Here is a 24,086-nt window from a genome sequence, read left to right on the forward strand (position 1 = left end):
GGTTGGTTGTGTAACGCTGCTGGAGCTTGAGCAATGGATTGAAGCCTGACACTAATTGCTCCAAGTGTGTTTATCCGTATTTTTGAGAGGCTACATGTGTAGTCAGTCTGCAGTCTAGACTGTGATTTGAGACAGGGTAGGGATGATGGCTGGTGACGCTAGGAATTTTAGAGCCAGCTCAATTCCAGACTTCCTGGGGTAGGTTTGAGGCTGGTCCACATTTGATTATGTATTTTTGGGCAGAAGCTGTTTCTGTATCTCTGCAAAATGTCAGGGTAGAGTTAGGGTGGGGTTTATGAGGAAGAAATGAAGGCTGTAGGAGGCAGGTGACTGAGGGCCTGGCAGGTTTCAGCAGAGATGAGCAGAAGGCTCTCTCTGTTTGGTTTGGGCGTTAGTTTTCTGTTGTGTACATTTCCTGTGTAGGCAAGAGCTAGGGGATGTAAAAATGAATGTCATGGAGCAATTGTCAATATTTCATCCTGCCTAGCCTCATAGATAAAAAATGTCTATCTGTGCTAGTTGGCATAAAGGCTTTTTTCTGAATATTCAGATACCACTATGTAGCTGGTCCATATGATGAAGTTAATGATTTGGAGTGCAGTTTTATGGAAGTTAAGGCTGCCAAACAAGGCTTATTGTTGAAATTTGCCAGCCCCCAAGAAGACAGTTTGAGAGTGTGAATGCTTTCTGCTCAGTCCCTTGGCAGAGCAGTTACTTCTACATATTTTAGCCCGACAAGAAACTGGGATGTGCTGGCGACAGAGCTGCAGAAAGAGAGGGACTGTTTCCATTTGGCCCTCAGATGTCTGCTGAGGGTTGACCTGAGGTGATGTGAATGCCTTGTCTTTGGTGACAGCATCCGACCAATTGCTTTTGCTCCAGGTAAACAAGAACATGCAAAGACACAGCAGTATTCATCACACTCTGCATAAACCCCAGCAGCAAATAAAAATATCACCAGAAAAAGAGCCAAACAAGCATTTTGATAGCACTTCTTTTTATTCATGGTGATTAGTTTGGTTCTTGTGTGTAGAAGTCCCTTGTAGTGACAGAAAGAAGCTTGGTCATGTTGCATGTACTGTGCAAGGTGTCATTTGGACAGTGATAAAATGCCAATAGCCTTACTGAAGGAATCTGTTAGAAATATGAAGAATGCAGTTTCATTATATTAATAAGTTCATAGTTGTACTAATTATGTGTTTTTAGTGGGAGGTAACTAAATAAAGAGGGGTAATCATTGAGAATATCTTTCTGAGATATTTAAGGTATGAAAAAATCGGAGAGTTACTTCCCCCTTTTCCATAAACCTGTATAACAGCTTGGTCTGGTTGCTGACTGGTTGCTTTGTCTTTTTCTGTCCTGTTGATTACATGAAGGAAATTACAGTTGCAGAGCATGCTGAGCTCTGAGAGATTGCCACTGGCCCAGGGGCTTCCCCCAACACCCCGAAGGATTATTGTACAGGAGAAGGGTCTAGTTATTTGCTAGAAAGATGACATATTAGAGAAAAAAAAAATAGTACAGAAGGAAATTGACTCATCGGGATTTTTCTTTATCTTAATTTTTTTTCCTTTTTTTTTTTTTTTTTTTTAATTATCTTTAGACTCTGGGAACTCTTTCTTCATGTCTTGAATTTGGCTCTAATTCAGCCATGGATATCTGTTGTTTTGGTAGTTGCCTTTATCCTCCAGACAATAATTTCCAGCTGCTTTTTTCTAGCCTGTCTACCTTGCAACAGATTTCCTTTTTGAAATTGTTCAACCCTTTGCTGATGCCCATCAGCTTATCATAAACTGGCAAGTGGCAGTGCCAAAATGTGTGTACCCGTCCCTCTATTCAATCTGATCCCCCAGGGCAAAGCCAGTCTAGTGTGAAAGAGGAGAAGTGAATTTTTAATCTATAATTGATCAATTATATCTGCTGGCAAGTGTTATGGAAGAGAGGAGCTTTACAGAGGGACCCTTGGTTTGGACTCCTAGGTGCCATGGAGATTTAAAAATACAGTTAAAGCAATAATGTCCTTAAGCACTAGGATGACCAGAAGCAGAGGTACATCCCAGGAAGTTAATCACCATTTAATTAATCACATTATAATGTAAGTATTTAGAGAGGCTTATTTTGCAAAAGGCATGTTTATGAAGTAAATCCCATTGGCTGGCTGTTTACAGAGGAAATACTTGAAATGCTGGAGCAAATATACACAAATGCTCTGCTTCAGGTTGTGAGAATAATGTTTTGCCCTACAGCAGCTATTTCTGTCTTAGTAGAGGAATGGCTCTGATTATATGGTAGCTTCTTGCTTATTTGTAATTCCTGTTGTCCCAGGTCTGTAATTTATCAGGTTGAGTTTGTTGAAGTGATTGTACCTGGGTGTTCCCATGAATCACATGTGCATTGTGTACACTGGAGTCGCAGTAGTTTCTTGCCCTTTAAAGTCCAAATTTGGTTTAGACCTGTGTGCCTGGACACCACAGCTGAGAGCAAGATGGATTTCAGAGTGCCAGGTTTTCTACCAGTGACAGTAGCATCAGTAAGGACTGAAGTTGGTTGAGCTACACAAATGTGGAAAATGGATAATCTCTGAAGCTTTGGCATGTATCTTTCTTGCTTCCATTAGATACACTGAAATATGGTTTGATTACAAATATGTGGAATATAGATAGTTATATATATATATATGTGGAATATAGATAGTTAAATGATATGCTTCTCTGGTTCTTTGCCTGTAGAGATATTGACATAAAAGCACAGAGCACCCTAATTTACAGAGATAAGTTTGATTACTCAGATGTTGGTATATGTAAAGAGAAAAAAAGGATAAATATTGATAACATACCTTCACTAACATTGAAAAAAATTTGAAAAATTGTTATAACTGAATCACGTTATAACTGGGCCGTTGCTTTCTGAGATTATAATATTATCTTTTTTCACTTTCTTTACGTGCAACTTTCCCATTTTGCTGATTTTCACTTTTGTAGTTTCATCTCATAAACTCATATGCTTCTGTGGTCATACATAAAAATCCCTATCCCCAGACAACACAGTAGCATATAAATTGAATTTGCTGGTTGGTTTCATCCTTCATTCCACTATTCATCTCAGTGAAGCGAGTATGTTGGTCTTTTATCATCATTACTTTTGCCATCTGGCTTTTTCTCTAGGGGCCTGATGGAGCTACTTGGGGTCACCTGCCTGTATTAGGAGGAGGTCAGAGACTTCTGTTGCCTGGAGCTGCAAAAATTACTCTGTGGGGCTATATGTGATAGAGCAAAAGTATCTCTGTATGTCTTTTTCCCTCCTCATATTGATGTAAAGTTCATTTTAATGGCATTAGTCCTGTTGATTTCAACTAATTTTTCTTTCACACAATGCTTTTCCTTTAAATAGCTTTCATGTATTTTTTTAGTTGTATGTGTTCATATAATGTATTTGAAAAAGTGTTGCTGGATACCTTTTTGTCAGTGTGGTTGTAGACTGAGCAATATGTAGATTTTTGAATTGGCCCTCAACAAAAACTGGTGTGATGAAAGATTAAGAAGGAAGAAGAGCTATTGAGAAACACCTGTGAGGTGTAATAGTGATGATATAGCCGAGTCTGCAGATTCAGATCAACAACATCTGCTTGATTTGGGGAAAACAGTGGAGAGGACACAAGAAAATGGAACACTTAATCTAGGACTTTATTAGGCAGGTGCAAGGTAGGAATTTATTCCTGCCTACTAGTATGGAAAAGTATCTGAGTTTCAATTTTAAGCAGGTATTGTAGTTGCTTTGTTGTCTTTGGAGATCCCTGGGAAATGGGTACTCAAAAGTGAATTTGAATTCTGTACGGGGAGAGAAGTTTAGAAGGTATCTAGCATTGGATAGTAAAATGCCCTGTTTTAAATATTTTCTTTTCATAAATCTAATGGAGACCTTTCTACTCGAGACCAGTAAGAGACCTTTTTTTTTTTTTTTTTTTTTGACAAAAATATTTTTATTTTGTCTGTTTCCCATTAGTATTTTGCTGGTATAAAAATGTATAAAGCCAGGAACATTCATATATGTTTTTTCAGATGATTTTATGATACACGAGTGGAATGTTTCAAAGAAGAAGTTAGGTAAAATATTAAGGAACAAAGAATATTTTCCATAGACTTTCAAGCACCTGTATGTAATTCATATAGTAGCAGTGATTCACAATAGAACTTTGTAGCTTTTCATGATTGACTCTAACAACCTGAATGAGTAGAATGTCATTATCTACTTGTATATATAATCACTTTATTTTTGCATGGAAAAGAATTTTTTTTAGAGTTCAAAACTTGTTATTCATGATAACCCACCCTGATGCCCAGTAATTTGAAGGTTAGAAAGGAATAAAGCTGTATGAACAAGACACCATTGTTTGTGAAGTGAGAAACATGTTGAAGTAGGCTTTGATTTTTGTCAGTGAATTTTTCTACTTGTCTAAATTTATTGTTGAATCTGATAAAAAGATTGAGAGGATAAGCTAAGGGTGGTTGGTTGAACTGTATCTATAAATTTGACATGACTTTAAGCGTATCTCAGGTGACATTCTGTTTCCCAGCACCTTTAATTTAATTTGAGAGAGTGGTTTTATCTTCCCCAAAGGTTTTATTCTGTATTCCACGGTGATTTCAAAGGCGTACTTGGAAAGGCTGACACAGAAATGCAGGAATGGAAGTGATGCCCTCAATGTTAAAGTAGCAGAATTACAGCCTGGAAGAGAGGCTGATACTTAAAGAAGATATACTCTTATTTTTTTCCCCAACATCTCCTAGTATTTGAATTCTCTAACTCTGCCCAAATTTTGGGTCTGACTGTGCTGCTTCTGTGTTGGTCAAAACACTTTCTGTTGCTTAATGTGAGTGGTCAGCCTAAGGAACAGGTACATCTCTGGTGGCTGGGTACCTCCAGCCTGTGTCTCCTGAACGGATTTAATGATGTGCTGTTGCTGATATTGGTTATTCTCTACTGCCTTCTGAAAAACAATGTCAGAAGTCCTTTAGCTCCCTTCTGGTTCTATTGTATTGATTTCTAAAAGCCTTCATTAAAATATTGGGGGACAATTCATTTGTGAGCATTCATATATGCTTTGTGAAGCCCTTGTGTAATTAAAAATTGTAGATACCCATTAGGGCACATGATGTGACCCTTGGGGATGGTCCTGTGCAGGGCTAAGGTTGGACTCGATGATCCTTATGGGCCCCTTCCAACTCAGCATATTCTGTGATTCTGTAAATGCACAATCTCTGTTGCTGTACTCAGATTTGTCTAGAGATAAACACTCTGATTGGTTTCTCATACAGGGTTTCTTAAAACCTGTAAAAGGAAACGTCTCTTTCTGGAGTGTATTTAATTTGCCAAATGTCTTCTGGTCAATTCAGAGTTAAGTATTTTGAGAATTTCAGTAATTCCAAACATTTTCCCTCATTTTCTTTGCTGTAATTAACTGTTAGCCTTTTACTCTGTATCATTCATAAAGAATAATATTACTGGTGCTCTTCAATAACTTTTTTTCCTGGAACAGCAATTTTCAGTGGCTTGGCAATGTCAAATAGAATTTCATAGCTCAAAGTGAGCAATTTGTGAAGAACTCTGTGGATTTTGGTTTGCCTTTTTTTTGGCAAACCATAAATATCACAGATACACAACAAATCAGGAAAACATCTAGCAATTACTTTAATGTATTGTTAATGACCTTTTAGTTAGATGGTTTAGCTGGATTTGCTGTTCAGTTTCCATCCTCTTTTGATGACCAAGCCCGTATAATTTACGAGTGAAAAGTCCTGCAGCCCTTGTAATCAGAATAACATAGTCCTGTGGAGAAACAGTCTCTCTGCATTGAGTGGCACGTTCCTGGCAGGAGGACACAGAGTGTATTTTACCCTTTTTCTTTGTCTAGGTGATGTGACAGCTGGGGTCCTTTTACTTCAGACTCAATATATCTGAAGCGATGGCCTTATCTGAATGTGTCAAATAAACTTATACTCATTCTTCCTCCACTGTTCTCTCTTCCCTTCCTCATTCTCCTCTCCTGTTGCTGAGATCTGCATACCCAAGGTTATATATATGGCTTTTAGAGACCAAAGGTACATGGTGGTTTAGTGACAGGACAATGCAAGGATGTTGTTCTGTGTTACACTCTGATGTGTCTCAATCTCGTGGTTTATTTGATAATATTTGGACAGTACCTAAAGATATGCTTATCTATGAAGGAGTAATACATAACATTTACGTAGTATTTTGCATTTTCAGTGATAAAAAGATTGATCTACTTAATGCACTAAATAAATGGTAATAGATGTATTCTGTATTGTCATGGAAATAGTATAAGTACTGACTGCAGTTTATTTAATTTCTTTTTCAACAGAATGCAGTAAGTATGACTTGTTTGCAGTGCTGATTTTGCTGCATGCCAAATTTTAACTCTCATCTAGAGCTATGCAAGTTTTGCAATCTGAGTGATAATTGCAGCTGGTGAGAGGGGCAGTTTGATGTGGCTGCAAAAGTTTGGTGATCAGCTATGATTTTGCTTCATCTAAAACTAAAATGACAAAAGTAATCTGTGCTACCCCAATATTTTCTAATCTGCTTGTGTGTTCTTAATCTCATTTAGCAGCCAGATCCATAATTTAAACATTTAAATGATTGCAGTTGCCTTCAGTCATAAAAATTCTACCAGCATAAGTTGAGCTTCACAGGTATTGTAAAACAGATTATTTGGTAGTGTAAAAAGGCATAGTTTTTTATTCTGCAAATTTTCAGTCTTCCTAAATAATGGGTGTTCTTGACGACTAGTTATTAAGAAAAGAAAATAAATATAGGGCAGGAGGGAGGTAACCCCAAAACCCCAAAGTCAAGAAGAGCAGCACCAGATATCCAAAAGTACTCTTGAGTGTAGTTATTTCTGCGTGTATATATATATATATATATATGGAATTATTACAATATTGATTACTCTTTCAAAAAACCAGTGAAGGTGCTGATTCCTTTTTTCTTTGAAACAGGCATTTTGACCTTGTCCTCAGAACGAGCACCTGGCCTCCAAACTGCACTCATTTAAGATAATGGCAATAAAGTGGTGAACCACAGCTTTTGTGTTGCAGTCCTGGCCCTGGTGGACATAGCAGTAAAACTTGAGCTGCCTTGAGCGTGCGAGCGCTTTCCCTGTGGTATTGAAGGGCTTGGTGTGGCCATGGTCTCTGTTGCTGACGTGTGTCCCTGTGGAAGCATGCTGCTGTCGTGTCACAGCCCTGCTCCTGCAGCAGCCCTGCCCTGGGATATGGGGCAGGCTGCTGGGGCAGCAGTCACTGAGCAGCATTCCCGCTGCCCACCCTTTCTCCTGGGGTCTGCTCCAGTCCCTGGTCCCTTCTGCAAAGGGTCACACATCTGCTTGCTCCCTAACCCAGTTTTATATGCATTAGCCTTTTAGAGGATTTTTGGTTGATGAAGTTCATTTGTTTCCCATCATTTCAAGGGGCAATTACATGAGCGGTTTGTTGGCAGGGAGGAGGTGGGTTGACCTTTAGAGCCAATAATCTCTTAACCCAGGCTCAGCTGCAACTAGAGCAGTTTGAGCCTCAGTCTGTAGTGAAATAGGATACTCTATTGGCTACTGAGTGGAAAAGAGCTAATGCTATCATTATAATTTTATTTATCAGACCCTCTGGGGACTACATTTTACATGTGGGGACAGATCAGTGCAGGCAAAATTTCTGTTGTTTATCCCCTGACACCACAGGTGCCCTTATGATTTATTCCAAGGAATCGATGTGCAGACATCATGAATAAAACCTACAGAGGATTTTGTCCCTCCCAATGGAGGGAGCTTCAGGGAAGGATTTGGTCTAGAATTTCCAAACTAATCATGATCTCAATCAAATATTACTCCAACCATCACATCACAAAACTGGAAGGAGTAGTTAATGCAGCAGCTTGTTGACTTGCAGCTGCTGTGGTAACTTACTCCAGCTGAGTTCCAGGGTGTTTACAAAACAGCAAACACAAACATGTTTTATCTGACAGGACAACAGCTTTGAGCAATTCATTATCAACTACTGTAATGAGAAGTTGCAACAGATCTTCATTGAACTTACCCTCAAAGAAGAGCAGGAGGAGTACATCCGAGAGGTAATACTTGAATGGATCTTTCCTTATCCTCTCCTCTTTCTGTTGTCCCTGTAAAGACAAACAGGCATGCAGGCTGGAACCACTTTTCAGGGAGCAGAGTCACTTTTTGACCAAAGGACTGGCATGGAGCATGTTTGTGTAGGGCTGTGTGGTTAGTTCCATTAAGCAAAAAATGCTGGTTTGGGCTTTGTTGCACATTATGAGTCCTCCAGGTAAAAACCAGACCCAACTCTTATTCATGCATTGGCAACAATGACTGGCAGTTCTGAGCAAGGACTAATTAATTTATTAGAAGACTAATATCACTTTCTGGTATTAGTGCCATTACCCTACAGTCTGTGTTTTGGATTACCCAGACACTTCTGGGATGCACCTCAACAGCAGCCACAGCCAGTCCTTTTTCAAAGGGAATTGGCTGGCTAAAACAATTGCATGCAACATGAAAGAAACTACAAATAGAGTTCTGGTTCTGGTTTTCTTTCAGTTAAGTGTTGAAGGGAGCTGTGTGAGCTTTGTGGGTACATTTAAGATGTCCTTTGGGGTCCGAACTCTGTGTTTGATGTTATTCTGTGAGTGAACATCAAGCTGAAGTTTTAATAGGTTTTAGCAGTATTCCACGTGATATACAGAGCTCAGACAACATACCAACTTGCAGCTGTAAAAACTGGCATATGCTGCCTGTACTCAAACTGGATGGATACCATTTTGCTGTATAAACATGCTTAAAAATTACATAAAGTTCCTGCCTTATAATCCTGAGGATAACGTGAAATTTCAGCATGTCTTTTTTCTTTTTGCATTCAGTGGTGAACCATCATGACTGCAATTTGGTTCTTGAATGATATTTCAAATGCTCTGAAAAAAACAAACTGTAAGAAGTACCACAGAGTGCAAATTGAGAATGAAATTAGTATTTTCCTTCTTTCAGTCCTTTGGCCTATGAGTGTTACCTCGTGATGCATTGGCATCTCATCCTGGAAATTTTATTGCTGATATTTGAAAAAAGGATATTAAAAATATCTGAACAACAGCCAGACTCTGGATTTTTCTAATGGTCTCATCTAAATTTAGCCCTCTTTCTTCCTCCCATTTAAAAAAAAACCAAAAAAAAACAGAAAAAAAAAACAAACACACAAAAAAACCAACAACTAAGAACTTTGAAATTTTGGTCTCAGATGCTCGCAGTGAAACTGGATGATTTCCTTCTAAGCAGTGGGAGTGTGGGCAGCGTGGTGCTGGGTGGGAGGAGCCTGGCCTGGAGCCAGGGGAGTGCATGGGAAGCTGACACGGGTGGGGGAAAGGAATGGAGAACAAGTTTGGCAGCCACTCAAGGACAGTCATTTTGCACAGATAATGTTAGTAGTAGATGATTACATTTCTTAAAAAATAAAATTGTTAGTAAGCACACAGAATTAAGTTTGAAAGTAGTAACCTTGTTAGCTGGAATATAATTTTAATTGCCTAGAGGAAGAGCTCCCTTGATTGTTTTCCTATTCATATATTGATTTTTTTTTTTTTAATAGGGGATTGAATGGACTAATATTGAATATTTCAACAATGCTATAATTTGTGACCTAATAGAAAATGTAAGTTGTATTCAAGAATATCTCTGAATATTAGTGCATGGATTTAATTTATCTGTTAAGTCTGCATGCATCCTCACACACTATAATTTTATGAAACAAGACATTTGTTGTATTATTCATCTTATTTTGTACGGTAAAAGTTTATTTTACTAAAAAGGTGTTCTATAAAGCTACAGTTACTTTTTTAGAAATATTCAGCATCACCTATGGAAAAAAATACCAAACAACTCTTAAATGTTTGCATTTACTGCTGTTTACAACAGATATCACATGCTACATTGTAAATAACATTTCTTTTTGTATGGAAACTAGAAACTCAATGACACGTTACTGATTGCTTGAGGTACAGAAGGTACTTGTAACTAATAAGAGGACTTCCTATGTAGCAAGAAAAGAACAGTTTTTAACCATTAACATGAAATATATGATGGTTTTACACATAAACTGGCTACTTTCAGTTAAATTGGAGTTTCTGCAGTCTGAGTAAATGGCACAAAACTTCAATGTGAATTTCAGGATTCATTAGCAGTCTTTCAAAAATGCAGGTGCTAAAAATCTGTTGGAAATGGTCATTAGGAAGAGAGCCAAGCTTTGAGGTGGCTTGAAGAATGTTTTTCTGGGTAGCAGAGATCAAACAGGAGAACGGTCTCCTTTTTATGCCTTGATGGAATGTGATGGAAATAAGTACTAAAGCTCTTGTCTTGAAACTTCAGAACCAAACTGGAATCCTGGCCATGCTGGATGAAGAATGCCTGAGACCAGGAACTGTTACTGATGACACCTTTTTAGAAAAACTGAACCAAGTCTGTGCCACTCACCAGCATTTTGAGAGCAGGATGAGCAAGTGCTCCCGGTTCCTCAATGACACCTCCTTGCCCCACAGCTGCTTCAGGATTCAGCATTACGCTGGCAAGGTACCTGGTGAAGCAGGGAGTACGTGGTGTGTGGGGGCTGCTGTGGCTGATTAAAAAATCCAGACCTGTCTTAATCGTTTCTGTCTTAAGCCTAAGGTTTAGGATTTGGGCTGGAAGGTTTTCAGAAGTCATACAATGGTTGGGGCTGGAAAGGATCTTAAAGATTATCCAGTTCCAACCCCCCTGCCATGGGTAGGGACACCTTCCACTAGACCAGGTTGCTGAGAGCTCCATCCAACCTGACCTTTAACAATTCTGGGGTTGGGGCATCCACAGCTTCTCTGGGCAGCTCTCTCCAGTGTCTCACCACCCTCACACTAAAGACTTTCCTCCTGATATCTGATCTAAACCAGCCTTCTGTCCGTGTAAAACCATTACCCTTTGTCCTATCACTACGTGCCCTTGTACAAAGTCCTGCTGCCCTAGCTGAAAATCAGGGCCAGTTCTCTCTTTTCATCATGTGCTTTAGTGCTGCTGCTTCTCTCTGGAAAGAAAACATTGTTTACAATGAGAAAAATTCATGCAAATTTGAAGGCAACATATTTTGGAGGACATGTTCTTTGTCACAGAAGTAGCTGCAGTCCTTAGTCATGTTGTTGAGAAAGTGGAGTTTTGTACATTTGAAGGAACTGAGTTTGATACTCTGTGTGTTTAAGCAGATGGAAGAGAAAGCTCTACAGAGGGCTTGCAAAAGTATTTGCTTTTTACAAAATAAGCGATATGAATAAATATGAGTCTGACAGCTTTCAATGTGTAGTTCATTATGACTTTTTATTAATGAAAATCAAAATAATTAAATTGGTTGAGTGAAGACAATTTTTAAAAAAAAAATTCAAAAGTAAATGTAGGGTTACAACTATACCTCTTGTCTGAATCTGCTGAAGTGATAATTTCACAGAGCAGAGACTATTTGGAAAGTTTTTCATTTCCCTTGGACTGCTTAATACTTTTTAATATTTTCTCAATCTTACAATTTTGAATAGCTCAACAATTTGCTCAGTCAAAATAGTTCTGGAAATATCAGACTTTCAGTCTTTGAGGCAACCATTCATTAACTTAACATTATGTATTTACCAGGAAGATTTTGTAACTGCATATAATCTCGCAGGGATTAATACACAGGTATTTTTTTGGTTGTCAAAATTCAAATTGAATTGAAAATACCCCAGTACTTTGGGAAGGACCGCACACAAACTGTGCCTTAGCAGACACTGAGGATCCTCGATTGTTACGGGCATTCTCTTACTCAGCAGAGCAGCCAGTGAATTCCTCCTATTTTGGGAGGAATGTTGTTTTTCCATCCTCGTCTGAGAACATTTTGATCTAGTCACTGGACAACAAAAGTTTGACCCTCCTTTTATGAAATATAAGTAAGTTCATACGAACAGGTTTTTTTCAGTAGTGGCATTTACTACACCTGTCGGAACCAGAAACATGTTCTCCGAAGTAAAATGCTGCCTGAGTTCCCACTGACTTGCTGTTGTGTAAAATATGGCTATGTCAGTGCTAGTTTTGTTCGGTATTCTGTGTACATAGTGCATATCTATGCAGAACTGAGAAATCACGAAGCTGAAGAGTCTGTATCACCAGCCAGATGACTTGTCACAATTAATCAAATAAGTTTCCTACCCTCAAAAATTAAAAAAGCCAGTAGCAATCCGAGATCTGCGTGAAGTTCCCCTGGATGCCTCCTGGGTCTCCAGCTGCAGGTCAGACCTTTGTATTCGTGCTTGTTGTTGTTGGACTGCTTTCCTGGTAGAAGTCCTTTAAAATAACAGTCCCCTGAGGATTGCACAGTGAGCTGCTTGCTGCTGCAATAGCAAGAGGTGATATTTCATATTGTGTTTCAGTTAGGCAAGTAATGTAAGCATTAGTAATTTGAAAGGAAAAGGTATTTTTGCTGTTGTGAGTCGAAAGAGAGGGAGAAAACCTTTTGTCAGCCATAAAAAAGAGATTGGTTTGGAGTATGGCAGGTGGTGGTATATCAGTTACCATGTAAGAAGGGTTTGTCCCCTTTCAGAAACCAGAATTGATCAGCCCAGGGAACTGTTAGCAGTATGAGAAAATTCATCTTTCTCAGGTAGCATGTTCGCAGAAATTTTATCCAACAAAAAGTCTTCCAAATGTCAGATTTAAAAAGAGAGCTGAAATGTCTTTTGTTTGTTTTGGATAGTGAGAAAGAGGGAGAAATTAATTTCTTGGGTCAGTTTTGAACTGGCCTATGTTATAGTTCAAAACCTGCTCTAATGAGACTCTTCTCTATTTTTCAGGTTATGTACCAGGTGGAAGGATTTGTTGATAAAAATAATGATCTTCTGTACCGTGACCTCTCCCAGGCCATGTGGAAGGCCAACCACTCTCTCATCAAAGCATTGTTCCCAGAAGGTAACCCTGCTAAGATCAATCTAAAGAGACCACCAACAGCGGGTTCACAGTTCAAGGCTTCAGTTGCTACCCTGATGAAAAATCTCCAGACAAAAAATCCAAACTATATCAGGTAAATTACCCTATGGCAAAGCTTTGGTGAATTTTTTTTAGTGAACTTAAAGAAAGTCTTGATATCCAAGGATATCAAGAAATTTATGGCTTATACTCACAAGAAATTTATTGCTTATACTATTGAAATTTATGGCTTATACTCACAAGAGCAGTTGTTGACGTGTACAGTGCTGCAAAGGAGTGTCCCTTTTCGTTTTCCTTTTCCAGGTGCATTAAGCCAAATGACAAAAAGGCTGCACACATTTTCAATGATGCCCTGGTGTGTCACCAGATCCGCTACCTCGGTCTCCTGGAGAACGTCCGGGTCAGAAGGGCGGGTTACGCGTTCAGGCAGGCGTACGAGCCTTGCCTGGAGAGGTACAAAATGCTCTGTAAGCAGACATGGCCCCACTGGAGAGGGCCAGCCAGGTGGGTAAACAGCAGTATTCTTAAATGCCCTGAGTGAAATTGCTGTCTTACACGTGTTCTGATTTTTTTTAAAATGTTTTGCATACGTTGCAAAATGAATATATTGCAGCCTTTATTGATTTGGGTCTGAAAGAAAAGGTGAGAGAGAGAGCAAAAGGTACTGGAGTGGAATCAAAATTACTCAGAGTCTGGAACAATCAGGAGGGCACTCTACCTTTAATAACCAACTTTCAAAGTGTAGGAGCACTCATTTCCTTGGAGACAGCCATACAGTCTTCCTCTGTCCTTTCAAGAATGATTTTACGTAGTGATTGGGGAACACTTAGGAGATAATACCTCTTGCAAATCAATTGTTTTAAATATATACTTTTAAATTGCATAGTATTCACGCGTATTTTTGCAAATAATGTCCGGGGTAGGCAAATAAGCTTCTAATAATTCTTTTCGCATGTGACCACCAATAGCATGATTTAAATTTCTTTCATAATAGATTAACATCTTTAGCTGCAATTTAAATCTTTAGGTTTTTAAATCTTTAGGTTACCAAGATAATGGTGGAAGTGCAGCAGTGATAACAATAGCATTGTAATAATCATTGCAAAGATCTGCAAAAGTCCTCTCTCCTCTTTTCTGTTAATGTTCATAAAATGCATTTGGTAAGTGTGGAACACTAGCATTTGTCAAACTTGTCAGTCTGTGTTCCACATTTTGACATAAGTGTGAGAGCCCTTCCTTTTTCTTTTCTTTTCCTTTTAAGTAAAATAATTATAGATGTAAGAGGAAAAAAATAGGCCATTGCTGATGCTGTAAAATAAAAATTGCTCTTATTTCATCACATTTTTCTGAATCTTTGCAGTGATTATTCTTGCCTTTAGCTAAATAACCAGTGAGTAAATGAGTTAAGTTTTCAATCTTCTTATGTCAAGCATTATTTAAGGGTTTAAAATATGCTTTCCTTTAATTTCCATGAATTAAGCTGTGAATATGTAAACTAAGAAGTTTCAGCGCTGGGGGTCATGTTTGTTAAGCTCATTTACTCCTTCTTAGGGCTGGAGTAGAGGTGCTGTTTGATGAACTGGGAATCCCTGAAGAGGAATTTTCGTTTGGTAGATCAAAGATATTCATCCGCAACCCAAGAACAGTAAGTGAAAAATGCCTTCTGCCAAATCCAGCCCTCTCTCATGAGGACAGCCTGTTATGAGCTGCATCATTCACTACCTGGTTCCTACAGATTCTTCTGCCTACAGTGCTTTGATATATCTCTGTGAATGTAGCATTTAAAAAGGAGCTTTTTAATGTAAGACCCCTTAAAATTGGTGTGAATCAAGACTCTACAACAGCTGTCAGCCTTAATTTATTGTAACTTTTATGCACTGAGTTGTGACGATGTATCTGCCACAAATCTTGGTGTATCTGCTCATAGCTCTGGAGATAAATAAAATAAAATGTGTCTGAGAGGAGACTTAAGTAAATAAGAGACTTCTCTTACAGTATCTGTGCTTATGGGTTTTTTTTTTCCTTGTCTCTTCCTTCCTGCTCTTTTTCTTCCAATATCAAACAAAACCCTACCCCCCCTCCTCCCAGCTCTTCAAACTAGAAGATCTGAGAAAGCAGCGGCTGGAGGACTTGGCTACTCTGATTGAAAAGATTTATAGAGGTTGGAAGTGCCGTACTCGCTTCTTGTTAATGAAAAAAAGCCAGGTTGTGATTGCTTCCTGGGCCAGGAGATATGCAGTAAGATACTATCCTTACTAAATATGGGGGGTTCTTTTCATAGTTTAATACATCTAACTTTCATAGGATATTTTTCCTTGATAAATATGGAGAGGTGTTAAAGAATTCAATTTTATGTTAATATTTGGGTACCAATAGTGTGAATAAAGACAGTTAAAGATAATTTCTATAGACTACTATTAAGTGTTTACATTGCGCTTGCTCTTAAAGAATTAAAAAGCTCACCAGAGTCTTTTAACTCTGGGAGATCAGGATTTTGATTTCTGTGGCCCAGCTGGGAACAGTCTTTTTCATTCATCTAAGATGATGTGCTGCCTGACATTTACAGTGCTTTCAAAACATATGGTTAATGTGTAAAAAATGTTCAGTAGTATACATGTGCAGTTCTGTGGAATTCAGTCATTCCTAAGCCTTTTTGTATTTTTGCCTTATTTGGAACCTTTGCATTTGAGGCTCAAGAATGCTGCTTTGGAGGATCCCAGGGATTTATTTTAATTATAACTCCTAAGACTTGTAATTCAGTATCATTATTGATACAGTTCTAAAGCAGTTTCAAATCTGTCTGTGGACTGGATGTTCTGTTCCATGAACTGAACAGCCCTGTTATACGACTCTTCCATGTCTTTTTGTCAGTTACTAAATAATATTGACTTATATGATAAAACACATTTATTTGTTTTTAAATTTGAAACCCATTCTTAAACATCTCAGCTGCATTTTGTTATTGTTAGAGAATAGCACAAGCATATCAGAAAGTTTGATAAAATATGGAAAAAACTCTTCTTAAACTACATGTTGCAGAGTTGACAATCTGTTTTTCAGTTGACAAGCACTTCTGTTTGTCATCTTGAAAGCCATTAGTATTTGGTTCACTTCTCTTGGATAATTAAAGGGAAATATAGATAATTTGGAAAAAGTATGAATAAATGCTTTTTTTATTGTAAAAACTCTTCTCTCTGAAGCTGTGTGATTGAATGCACCACTTCTGCAAACCACATCGCTACAGAATTGCGTTGTGCCCATATGGCTTCATTATGATCTCATGAAATCTTAATCAATTTAAAATGGAGTTACTGCAGCTAGATTGGTGCAGCTTTAAATATGAAGAAATGAAAATAAATACATGACCAAGCACTGTGGATTTTTTAACTGTAAACCTTTATTGGGTCACTGGTGAGACATGGCAGCAATTGTCTTATTAGTTACAGGTGATGATAAAGACATCTCCTCAGCCTCTTCATGTAGATGGGAGGCACCATTCTCCTAACCCAACATGACTGTTAGGCACTGTGCTCTGGAAGGTTCTGTAATTGATCCCTTGCATGAAAAAAGCTTTTTGACAACTCCTTGTGCTGGAGGCTTGACTCAAGGATCTGCAGACACTTGCCTGTCTGTCCCCTTGCAAGGCATGACAGATGTCAGTCATGGCATGAATGTGGCCTAGAGCAGATTCTCTCCAGCTTCCTCACAGAGAAGTTGACTGTCATCAAGTGGACTGAGCGTATAAAAGTATAAAAAGTATAAAAGCCTTGTTATGAAGTGCGTCAAACTTAGTATTACACTAAACACTGGACTACTGGGGAACTGAGCTTTTTAGAAGGAAAATGTTTACCTGTCCAGGGAATTTATTGTTCAGACTAGCGTACTTGAATAATACTCCAGCATTTCATTCAGGAATCCACAGTTTTGGTTTTTTCCTGTTCCTAAGTTATCATCAGCATTTGGTATAATAAAGGGTCTGCGGGTAACAGGAACAGCGTAAGTCTTATGAAAAGGTGGTAAAAAGCTTAGCCAACAAACCTGAGCATTTGTGACAGTTTGTGTGCTACTCTGGTGGTGGGAAAGACAAATAAAGCTGTTACTGTTAGCATTTAATCTGCATTTGTGCTGCTGACCATGAACTTAGTGTTTCTGTAAACAGAGAGTGACATTGTCCATGCAGCATTGTTGGTGTGCTTTGTTTCCCCTCGAGTTGGACACACAATCTACACTCTGATCTGCTCGGTCAAAAGTCATTCACTTTTTACATTTATCCTGAAGCATATTGTCAAATGTTAGTAATGAAATGTTTACTATGCAGTATTTTACAGTTGCAATATTCTGTTCTAAGCATCACGTATTTATTTCCAATACAGCAACAAAAAAGGTATCAGAAGATAAAGAGTTCAGCTATCATAGTACAGTCCTACATCAGAGGATGGAAGGTGAGTTTCCTGTTACTGCTGCAGCTGTCTCTGTGTGAGGAGGTAAGGAGCAGGTCAGAAAACACATTCCAAATGCTCTGAGACTCCTGCCTTTTGTGCCTTCTATCCATGGAGCTGTGGGTGTGCTGTAGCCATTGTTAAGCACTCATGTTTGCTGTAGAAGAGGTGAGTTTGGGACATCTGCATTTGCTTCCGGGGCTATAAATCCCTGCAAACACTGCAAGTGGAATTCTGGGACCACACTAATCTACTGGGTTATCCTTGAGGCATCTTCTGCCAAAGAATTTAGAGAGAGGAGGCCTCTTTACAGGGGCTTGAGTGTGAATAAGTGAGTCTGGTGATCAGAGCACACGTAGGTACATGCTAATCAGGCAGCCCAGCAGCTCCAAAGCAGGATGCTCTGGGACTCTGCCACTGGTCTTATGCAAATGGTAGCACTGGAATGATTTGGTAAGAAATAAGTTGTGATTGACAGTTATTTTACAGTTAACAGGATTCTCAGAGAATAAAAAAAAATTGAAAACCGGTTTAAAATAAAGAGTTTGGATTGTCTGGGCAGTATGTTACTTGGATGAAGCCTTCAATTCTCCTCTGTCTGCTAAGAAGAGGAGTGTAAATGTTGAACAAGTAGTTATTTGCTATTGGCTTGTCCTCTGCTTCAATTTGCTATAACTTTGCTTCTTCTCTGAGAGGTTTGTACTTTGTGAAGGGATAATTCTGCAGTCACTGTAGAGATTTAAGGAGTGATGCTTTAATAAGAGGTAAAAATGAGGTTAACAGCTCACATGAAAGCAGCCACAGTGCTCAAAGCAACTGTTGCTGTCCAGCTTCAGAAAAAATGACCTTGGGCTCCTCTGTTTTCTTATTAACTCTTCTCTACCCTGCTAAAGGTGTCTGTCCCCTCTATTTAAGGAATAGAGAACTGCCTTTAGTTCTGGAGCCAGTTTCCTTCCTGTCAGACAGGGAAGGGGCTGCAGTTTCTAGCTATTGGTGTAAACAGCCCTCTCCTGCCTGGAAGGCTTTAAAGTTTGCCAGTAATAAGCTAGAGTAATTTGATTTTGCTATTTTTCTTGATTTTTACTTTGTCTTTATTATTTTGTTTAAATGAGTTAAAAATATCCTTTCGGTCTTTCTATTGATGTGCTGTCTTTTCCCATGAGTGTTATTTGAAGAAAACTGGGTTAAAAGCATCATCTTGAGTTATGGTTTTCTGTTTGCCATCGGAGAACAAGCTCTTTTGCAGAAGCATTACTGTGCATGAGAGCCTGGTATGACAGCAGCCTTTAGTGTGACCTAAAGCCAGGCAATTTACTTGTGATTTATTCTTTATTGCAGTCTAAATGGGTAAGACATTTGCGGTGTGGAGAAGAAGTATTGTTGCCATTGTGCAAACAGACATATAGATATCTCAAATAATGCAGCAAATCTGGGAGAAAACTAAACATTGAATTAAGATGCCCTGAGATGCCAGTCCCAAGCTTTCTCACGTGCACAGAATCCTCCCTAGAACAGCAGATGTTATGCTGTGTGCCATTTGTGACAGTATTTGTTTGAGGATTTGGAGGTGTTGTTTTTCGGTTTTGCCTAGATTTACAGGTTGCAGTGCCTTAGTTTAGAATCATAAAAATTAGTAAAATAATGTTTTCAATTGTCTGCAGGCTCGGAAACTTCTTCGGGAACTTAAGCATCTGAAGCGCTGTAACGAGGCTGTCACGATAATTGCTGCCTATTGGCATGGTACCCAGGTGAGAACAGGGCAATAAACTGTGCCTTTAAATGTATGGAATGAAGAAGGCCCTTCAGGATGGTTATCTGTGAATATTTGCAGTGGCTTAAACTGCTCTTACTGCTTATACTGTTTTTTTTTTTTGGTTTCTCTTTGCTGCTAACACGTTTTAGCTACCGCAGCCTGGGAAGCTGGGACACGCTTTAATATTTGCTGTTTGTAGTGACTGGTTTTCTTTCTTTCTTTCTTGCACCAGTGGGAACTTGCAGTAACCTTTTCTTTCCTAAGCTTCTCTATATCCTATTTTCAAATGCATCACAGGCACGAGGGGAACTGAGACGACTGAAAGAGGAGGCTAGAAATAAACATGCTATTGCTGTTATTTGGGCTTGCTGGCTTGGATATAAGGTACTTCATGCACAAATCACATGCCACCCTTCATTACCCAACAATATCAACATTTAATTAGTACTAAATAGTGAGAATTAACGACTAATACAATTCACTCTTAAATAATAGAGCATGATCATCGATTCCTTCCATTTCCATTCATGCCACCCTTAATAAATCTGATAGCATTCTGTATGCCAGTTTGTTTTTTTTTTGTAGAGTAGGAAATTTTTGCATGGCAACCAAGTAAAGATTTGCACTAACAAGCCATTAGACTAGATTAAAAATGACTAGACTACAGTATTCTCAAATTAGGGAATGCATTTAACTACATGTGAATATGCAAAGCATGATTTGTGGGGGGAGAAGGTCGGGGTTTTTTGGTGTCTTCCCCCCCAGCCCCCAACAAATGCTTTCAGTGACACTGTGTTAGTGATCCAATTGAGATTTTCACCAGGCTGTATAATCTGCATCATGCACAGTCTTCATCTACAAGTTCAAAACAACGCTATTTTTTTAAATTTTAGTTTTAATTGGTTTAATTGATTCTCTGACTGTGATTTGAACCAGTAAGAAAATTTCAGTAAGTACAAGTAAAGCACAATTTTATGAGCTGATCTTTTAGCAGAAAATGATGTTAGTTTGCAATTCTAAACTTACAGCCCTAGAAAAATCCCAGGAATTCCAGCATCAGCTGTTTGTTTTCAAAAGCAAAGTCCCACTGAAAGATTCTTGCTAATCCCCAGCCTGTAGTTGTGGGTTATGTGAACATTTGAAATGCTGCTCACTAGAGGTCAAAAATGTATTGGTTTCAATTAGTAAATTCCTAATTTAGTGGCAAACCATATTCAGTAAATGTATTAAATTTAAAATATTTTTCAGTTATTATTTAAGTTAGGGGGCAGATGTCAGAACACCTTGCCAACTAGAAGGAGAAATGTGCTCAAATTACGTCTGGAGTATAATGCTGAGTTTGACCTTGGCTATTTTGATATAAATCTATTAGATTTCTAGTGAAATGGCAGCCCTGTGAATCCAAACAAGCATGTACAAAATTTCCTTCATACTAGAGAGCCTCTGGAACTTTTCACTTCTAGTTTGATATTTAGGTAGCTGTACAATTCGACAGACACTCTGCTTCCTCTACATTCGTTTAAGCACAATACATTGAGAATTTATTTTTAACCAGAGTTCCTTTCACCAAAAAATCACTCAGTACTGCAGAATTGATATTTATTTTCCTAGGCTTAAGATGTTCTTTAGAATTAAAAGATACATCCAGAAAGTGGATGCAATAGTGTTAACTCTGTTAAAACTCCTCATAAAAATGTTTAGTAGATTTGGACAATTTTTAACATGGCTTTAGTAATTATTTTTATCAATTGGCTCACAGGAATTTAATGAAAAATTGTCTCCTTATTCCTTAAATATAAATAGTTGAAATATAATAATATATATATATCTAAGGATGATAATCTAAATTGAATTAATATTTGAAAAACAATTAGTCTCTGATAAGAGAGATGACTTTTTATTGGTGTGATGCTTTATCTTTTTCCAGAGGAATATGTGGAACAAAAGTTTCTAGAAGTTATCGTCAGAAATCACTTGCTTTACAAAAAAACCACCCCCAAAACCAACAAAAAAACCCAAGAGTGAGCCTCAAGTACTCAAGTTCCCTTCCTTTTCACAAGATAGGCAAACACTTAGCTTTGCATAGTTCTTGTTTTTACATTGCTGTGTAGTAGGAGCTTTCCTTCCCAGCAGATGAGTGTAATCTTAGAGTCTACATCTAACACACATTAACCTTTCCAGCTGCATCAGAGGAGCGTGACTGGCACAGGCTGGAACTGTGCTGCACAAGTCTGATAACTTGTAACTTGACAAGTGCAGATATATGGAGAGAGCTGCCATGACTGAGCCTGTAATGCTGGAACTCTTTCTTTTACTTGAACATTGTCATCAGATAGTACTGATATCTCCTAAAATGTGGCATTCTGTTAGGTTGCCCACACATGCCTCTGTGGTTAGAACACTTTGCGCATTGCTTTCCTCAGATGGAATGATTTATTTATGAAAGGTAGGTAGGTGCCTCCCTCTTTGTGCATGAGGAATGCACTAGGTTTGGGGGCTTCTACCCCTTAATTCCATAGTTAGACATCATTTACCAGGCTGGAGATTTTTTTTAAATAAAGGTCAATATAAAAAATAACCTCCAGAATAAAAACTCTCATTACAATGCTGGAAAGTCATCGTGACATACGTGGTTTCAGAGCTGATTCTGTTCTGCCCAGGCACTTGCCAGTGAAAGAAGTGACTAGGTAGTGAGATTTTGGTAAGTCTTGATTTGCATACACATCATTTTGATCATGAAACTGCAGGCAAAGCTCTCCAATTAGAATCGAGTTACAGGATTCTTACCACTGACAGGGAGTTGTGCACAGAAGAGGAGGAGGGGAATGCTGATAGTAACAGGTCAGACAAAATTCTTACCTGTACATGCCACTTAAACAGCAGCGGAAGCTTTTTTGACCTTCTGTGTGGCTTCACATCAATTCACACTGACACCTTGGGTGTTAAAGGTTGAATGCTGTTCTTCCTCCATCTTTTTATCCCTTGGTTGTTAAGTTGGCTGTTTTGTTTGGGAGAGGCCGTTTCCTGGTTGATGTGCTACCTGCATCGGGCTGTCTCTTTTGTTCACTATCTAAACCTTTTAGGCTCGAAGGGAGTTGAAACGCTTGAAGGAGGAGGCTAGGCGTAAGCATGCTGTTGCAGTCATTTGGGCTTACTGGCTTGGACTGAAGGTACTTTCTCAAACACTCCCATCTGTCAACGTGAACTCAATAAAGCGTGGCATCTTACTAACTCAAGCAGTTGTGTGGGCTCGCGAGTAGGGATGTTTTTTTTACAGAGAATTCCGTTGTTTAATTTTGTCATGGACTTTGCTGAAAAATTCGTAAGCTGAAAATGCCTCATTTACAGCAACATTTAGGCATCGGGTGTTTTTTGGCCATATCAGGAATTGCAGTTTTCAAGTGAAAGACAAATGTCAGATTAAAGGACTCTATTACAGTTGTTGACTTAAAAAACCTGACCTACATTGGCAAAGGTCCTATCTGTAAAGATTACAAGGATGTATTTTCTTATTGTGACCTCTGCTTGTTTGAATGGGAAATGGACTGGAGATGTCTGACTCTCACTGCTGCTCACATTAGACCCCTGACCCCGGTGTCGAGGGCACAGTGTAAAGCTAATGAAAGGTCCTGTTGCATCCAGAAGCCTTTTTAGGGCGTGGCATTGCATGCAGTTACCTATACCTTGTGACAGCCATGAATTCCCAGAAAAACTGAGATGTACAAAAGTCTTCTGTTTTCCACCCATTGCTTTCAAGGACTGGTTGGCAAAAGAAAACACATCTGTAATCTGGAAAAATGTAGTTCTGCTCTGTAAATAGACTATGAAAATGGCATCTTGAGAGGTTTCAGGTCTGTGCCCAAACGATTTACATAACACAGTTTTACAGATGCAGTCCTGAAGGGCTGCGGAAATCTGAATCAGTTTTGTTTGGCTGGGAGTGCCTTCTGCTAATAGGGACATTGTAGACTACAGAAATATAAAAGGAACAATTTATGTGATAATACAGAGTAAAGTTCAGCTCTCATATCCTTATATTCATCCAAACAATGATGAAATGGGAAAAATAGTTAGAAAACATAGAATTGTATATAATACATGTTAATTTGTATTTAAAAAAAAAAAAAGGGCATTACAATACATACATGGAAACCAGAGCTGGAAAATACAAAGGAGCCATTTTAAGAAGTCATTCTGCAGATCAGAATCACATTTTCACACTTCAGGTACTACTGCCAAAGTGGGTCTGTTTTTATGATTTTAAAACAAGAATATGTCCCTCCTGAGAACTCAGAGGCCGTTTTATATCAAGCAGTAACATTTAAATGAAAGCTGATGAATGCAAAACATTTACAGAGCATTACAGCAGGAATATGTTTCTGCCTGTCTGTGGTGTGGTTTTCAATGTATTTTTTAAATAATATAAGTGGCATTTCCAATTTCTATCACACCTGAAATACGCAGATTTTTCTGAATACAGCCATAGTCTGTCATTCCAATACATCACTGTTAGCACAGGTAATTTGATGGCAAAGTATTTTCACCCATGACATATAAAGCTGAAGATTTAAAGCTGATACAAATGATCGAGATCAAACCATTAATTGTTGAGGGGTTTATTGGTTTGTTGTTTTTTTGGGGTTTTTTTGTTTTTTTTTTAATTGTATGATAAGTAGATTTCAATAGCGTTGTGATAGTTTGCAGATTTAGGCTTTTCTGGAGCAGCTTGCATTTCTCAGTGCTTGCTTTGCAGCTTCCTTGCAGCACCAATAGGATGTGTGGGTGTATATTAGTCCCTTTGTTCCAAATTAATTTGCACACCTTGCAGCTTACAAAGAATAATATAAAGCAA

At 38.5% G+C, this 24,086-nt stretch overlaps 1 protein-coding gene across 6 annotated transcripts in view; it reads left to right on the plus strand.

Moving 5' to 3' along the window:
• MYO1B (myosin IB) overlaps positions 1-24,086 on the plus strand; it is a 96,757-nt gene that overhangs the window by 58,284 nt on the left and 14,387 nt on the right. Inside the window, exons 13-24 of one of the 6 annotated variants that reach the window (XM_029959519.1) lie at positions 1,152-1,157; positions 8,035-8,139; positions 9,663-9,725; positions 10,439-10,639; positions 12,910-13,136; positions 13,346-13,546; positions 14,594-14,687; positions 15,131-15,280; positions 17,416-17,484; positions 19,143-19,229; positions 19,532-19,618; positions 22,318-22,404. In XM_029959519.1, the coding sequence (XP_029815379.1) occupies positions 1,152-1,157; positions 8,035-8,139; positions 9,663-9,725; positions 10,439-10,639; positions 12,910-13,136; positions 13,346-13,546; positions 14,594-14,687; positions 15,131-15,280; positions 17,416-17,484; positions 19,143-19,229; positions 19,532-19,618; positions 22,318-22,404 (1,377 nt within the window). The remainder of the gene's footprint in view (positions 1-1,151; positions 1,158-8,034; positions 8,140-9,662; positions 9,726-10,438; positions 10,640-12,909; positions 13,137-13,345; positions 13,547-14,593; positions 14,688-15,130; positions 15,281-17,415; positions 17,485-19,142; positions 19,230-19,531; positions 19,619-22,317; positions 22,405-24,086) is intronic. The other 5 variants (XM_029959522.1, XM_029959520.1, XM_029959524.1 and 2 more) reach the window with 5 other exon arrangements.

Source organism: Manacus vitellinus, unplaced genomic scaffold (genome assembly GCF_001715985.3).
Source record: "Manacus vitellinus isolate BGI_N305 unplaced genomic scaffold, ASM171598v3 scaffold_20_pilon, whole genome shotgun sequence".
NCBI classification, from domain to species: Eukaryota; Metazoa; Chordata; class Aves; order Passeriformes; family Pipridae; genus Manacus; species Manacus vitellinus.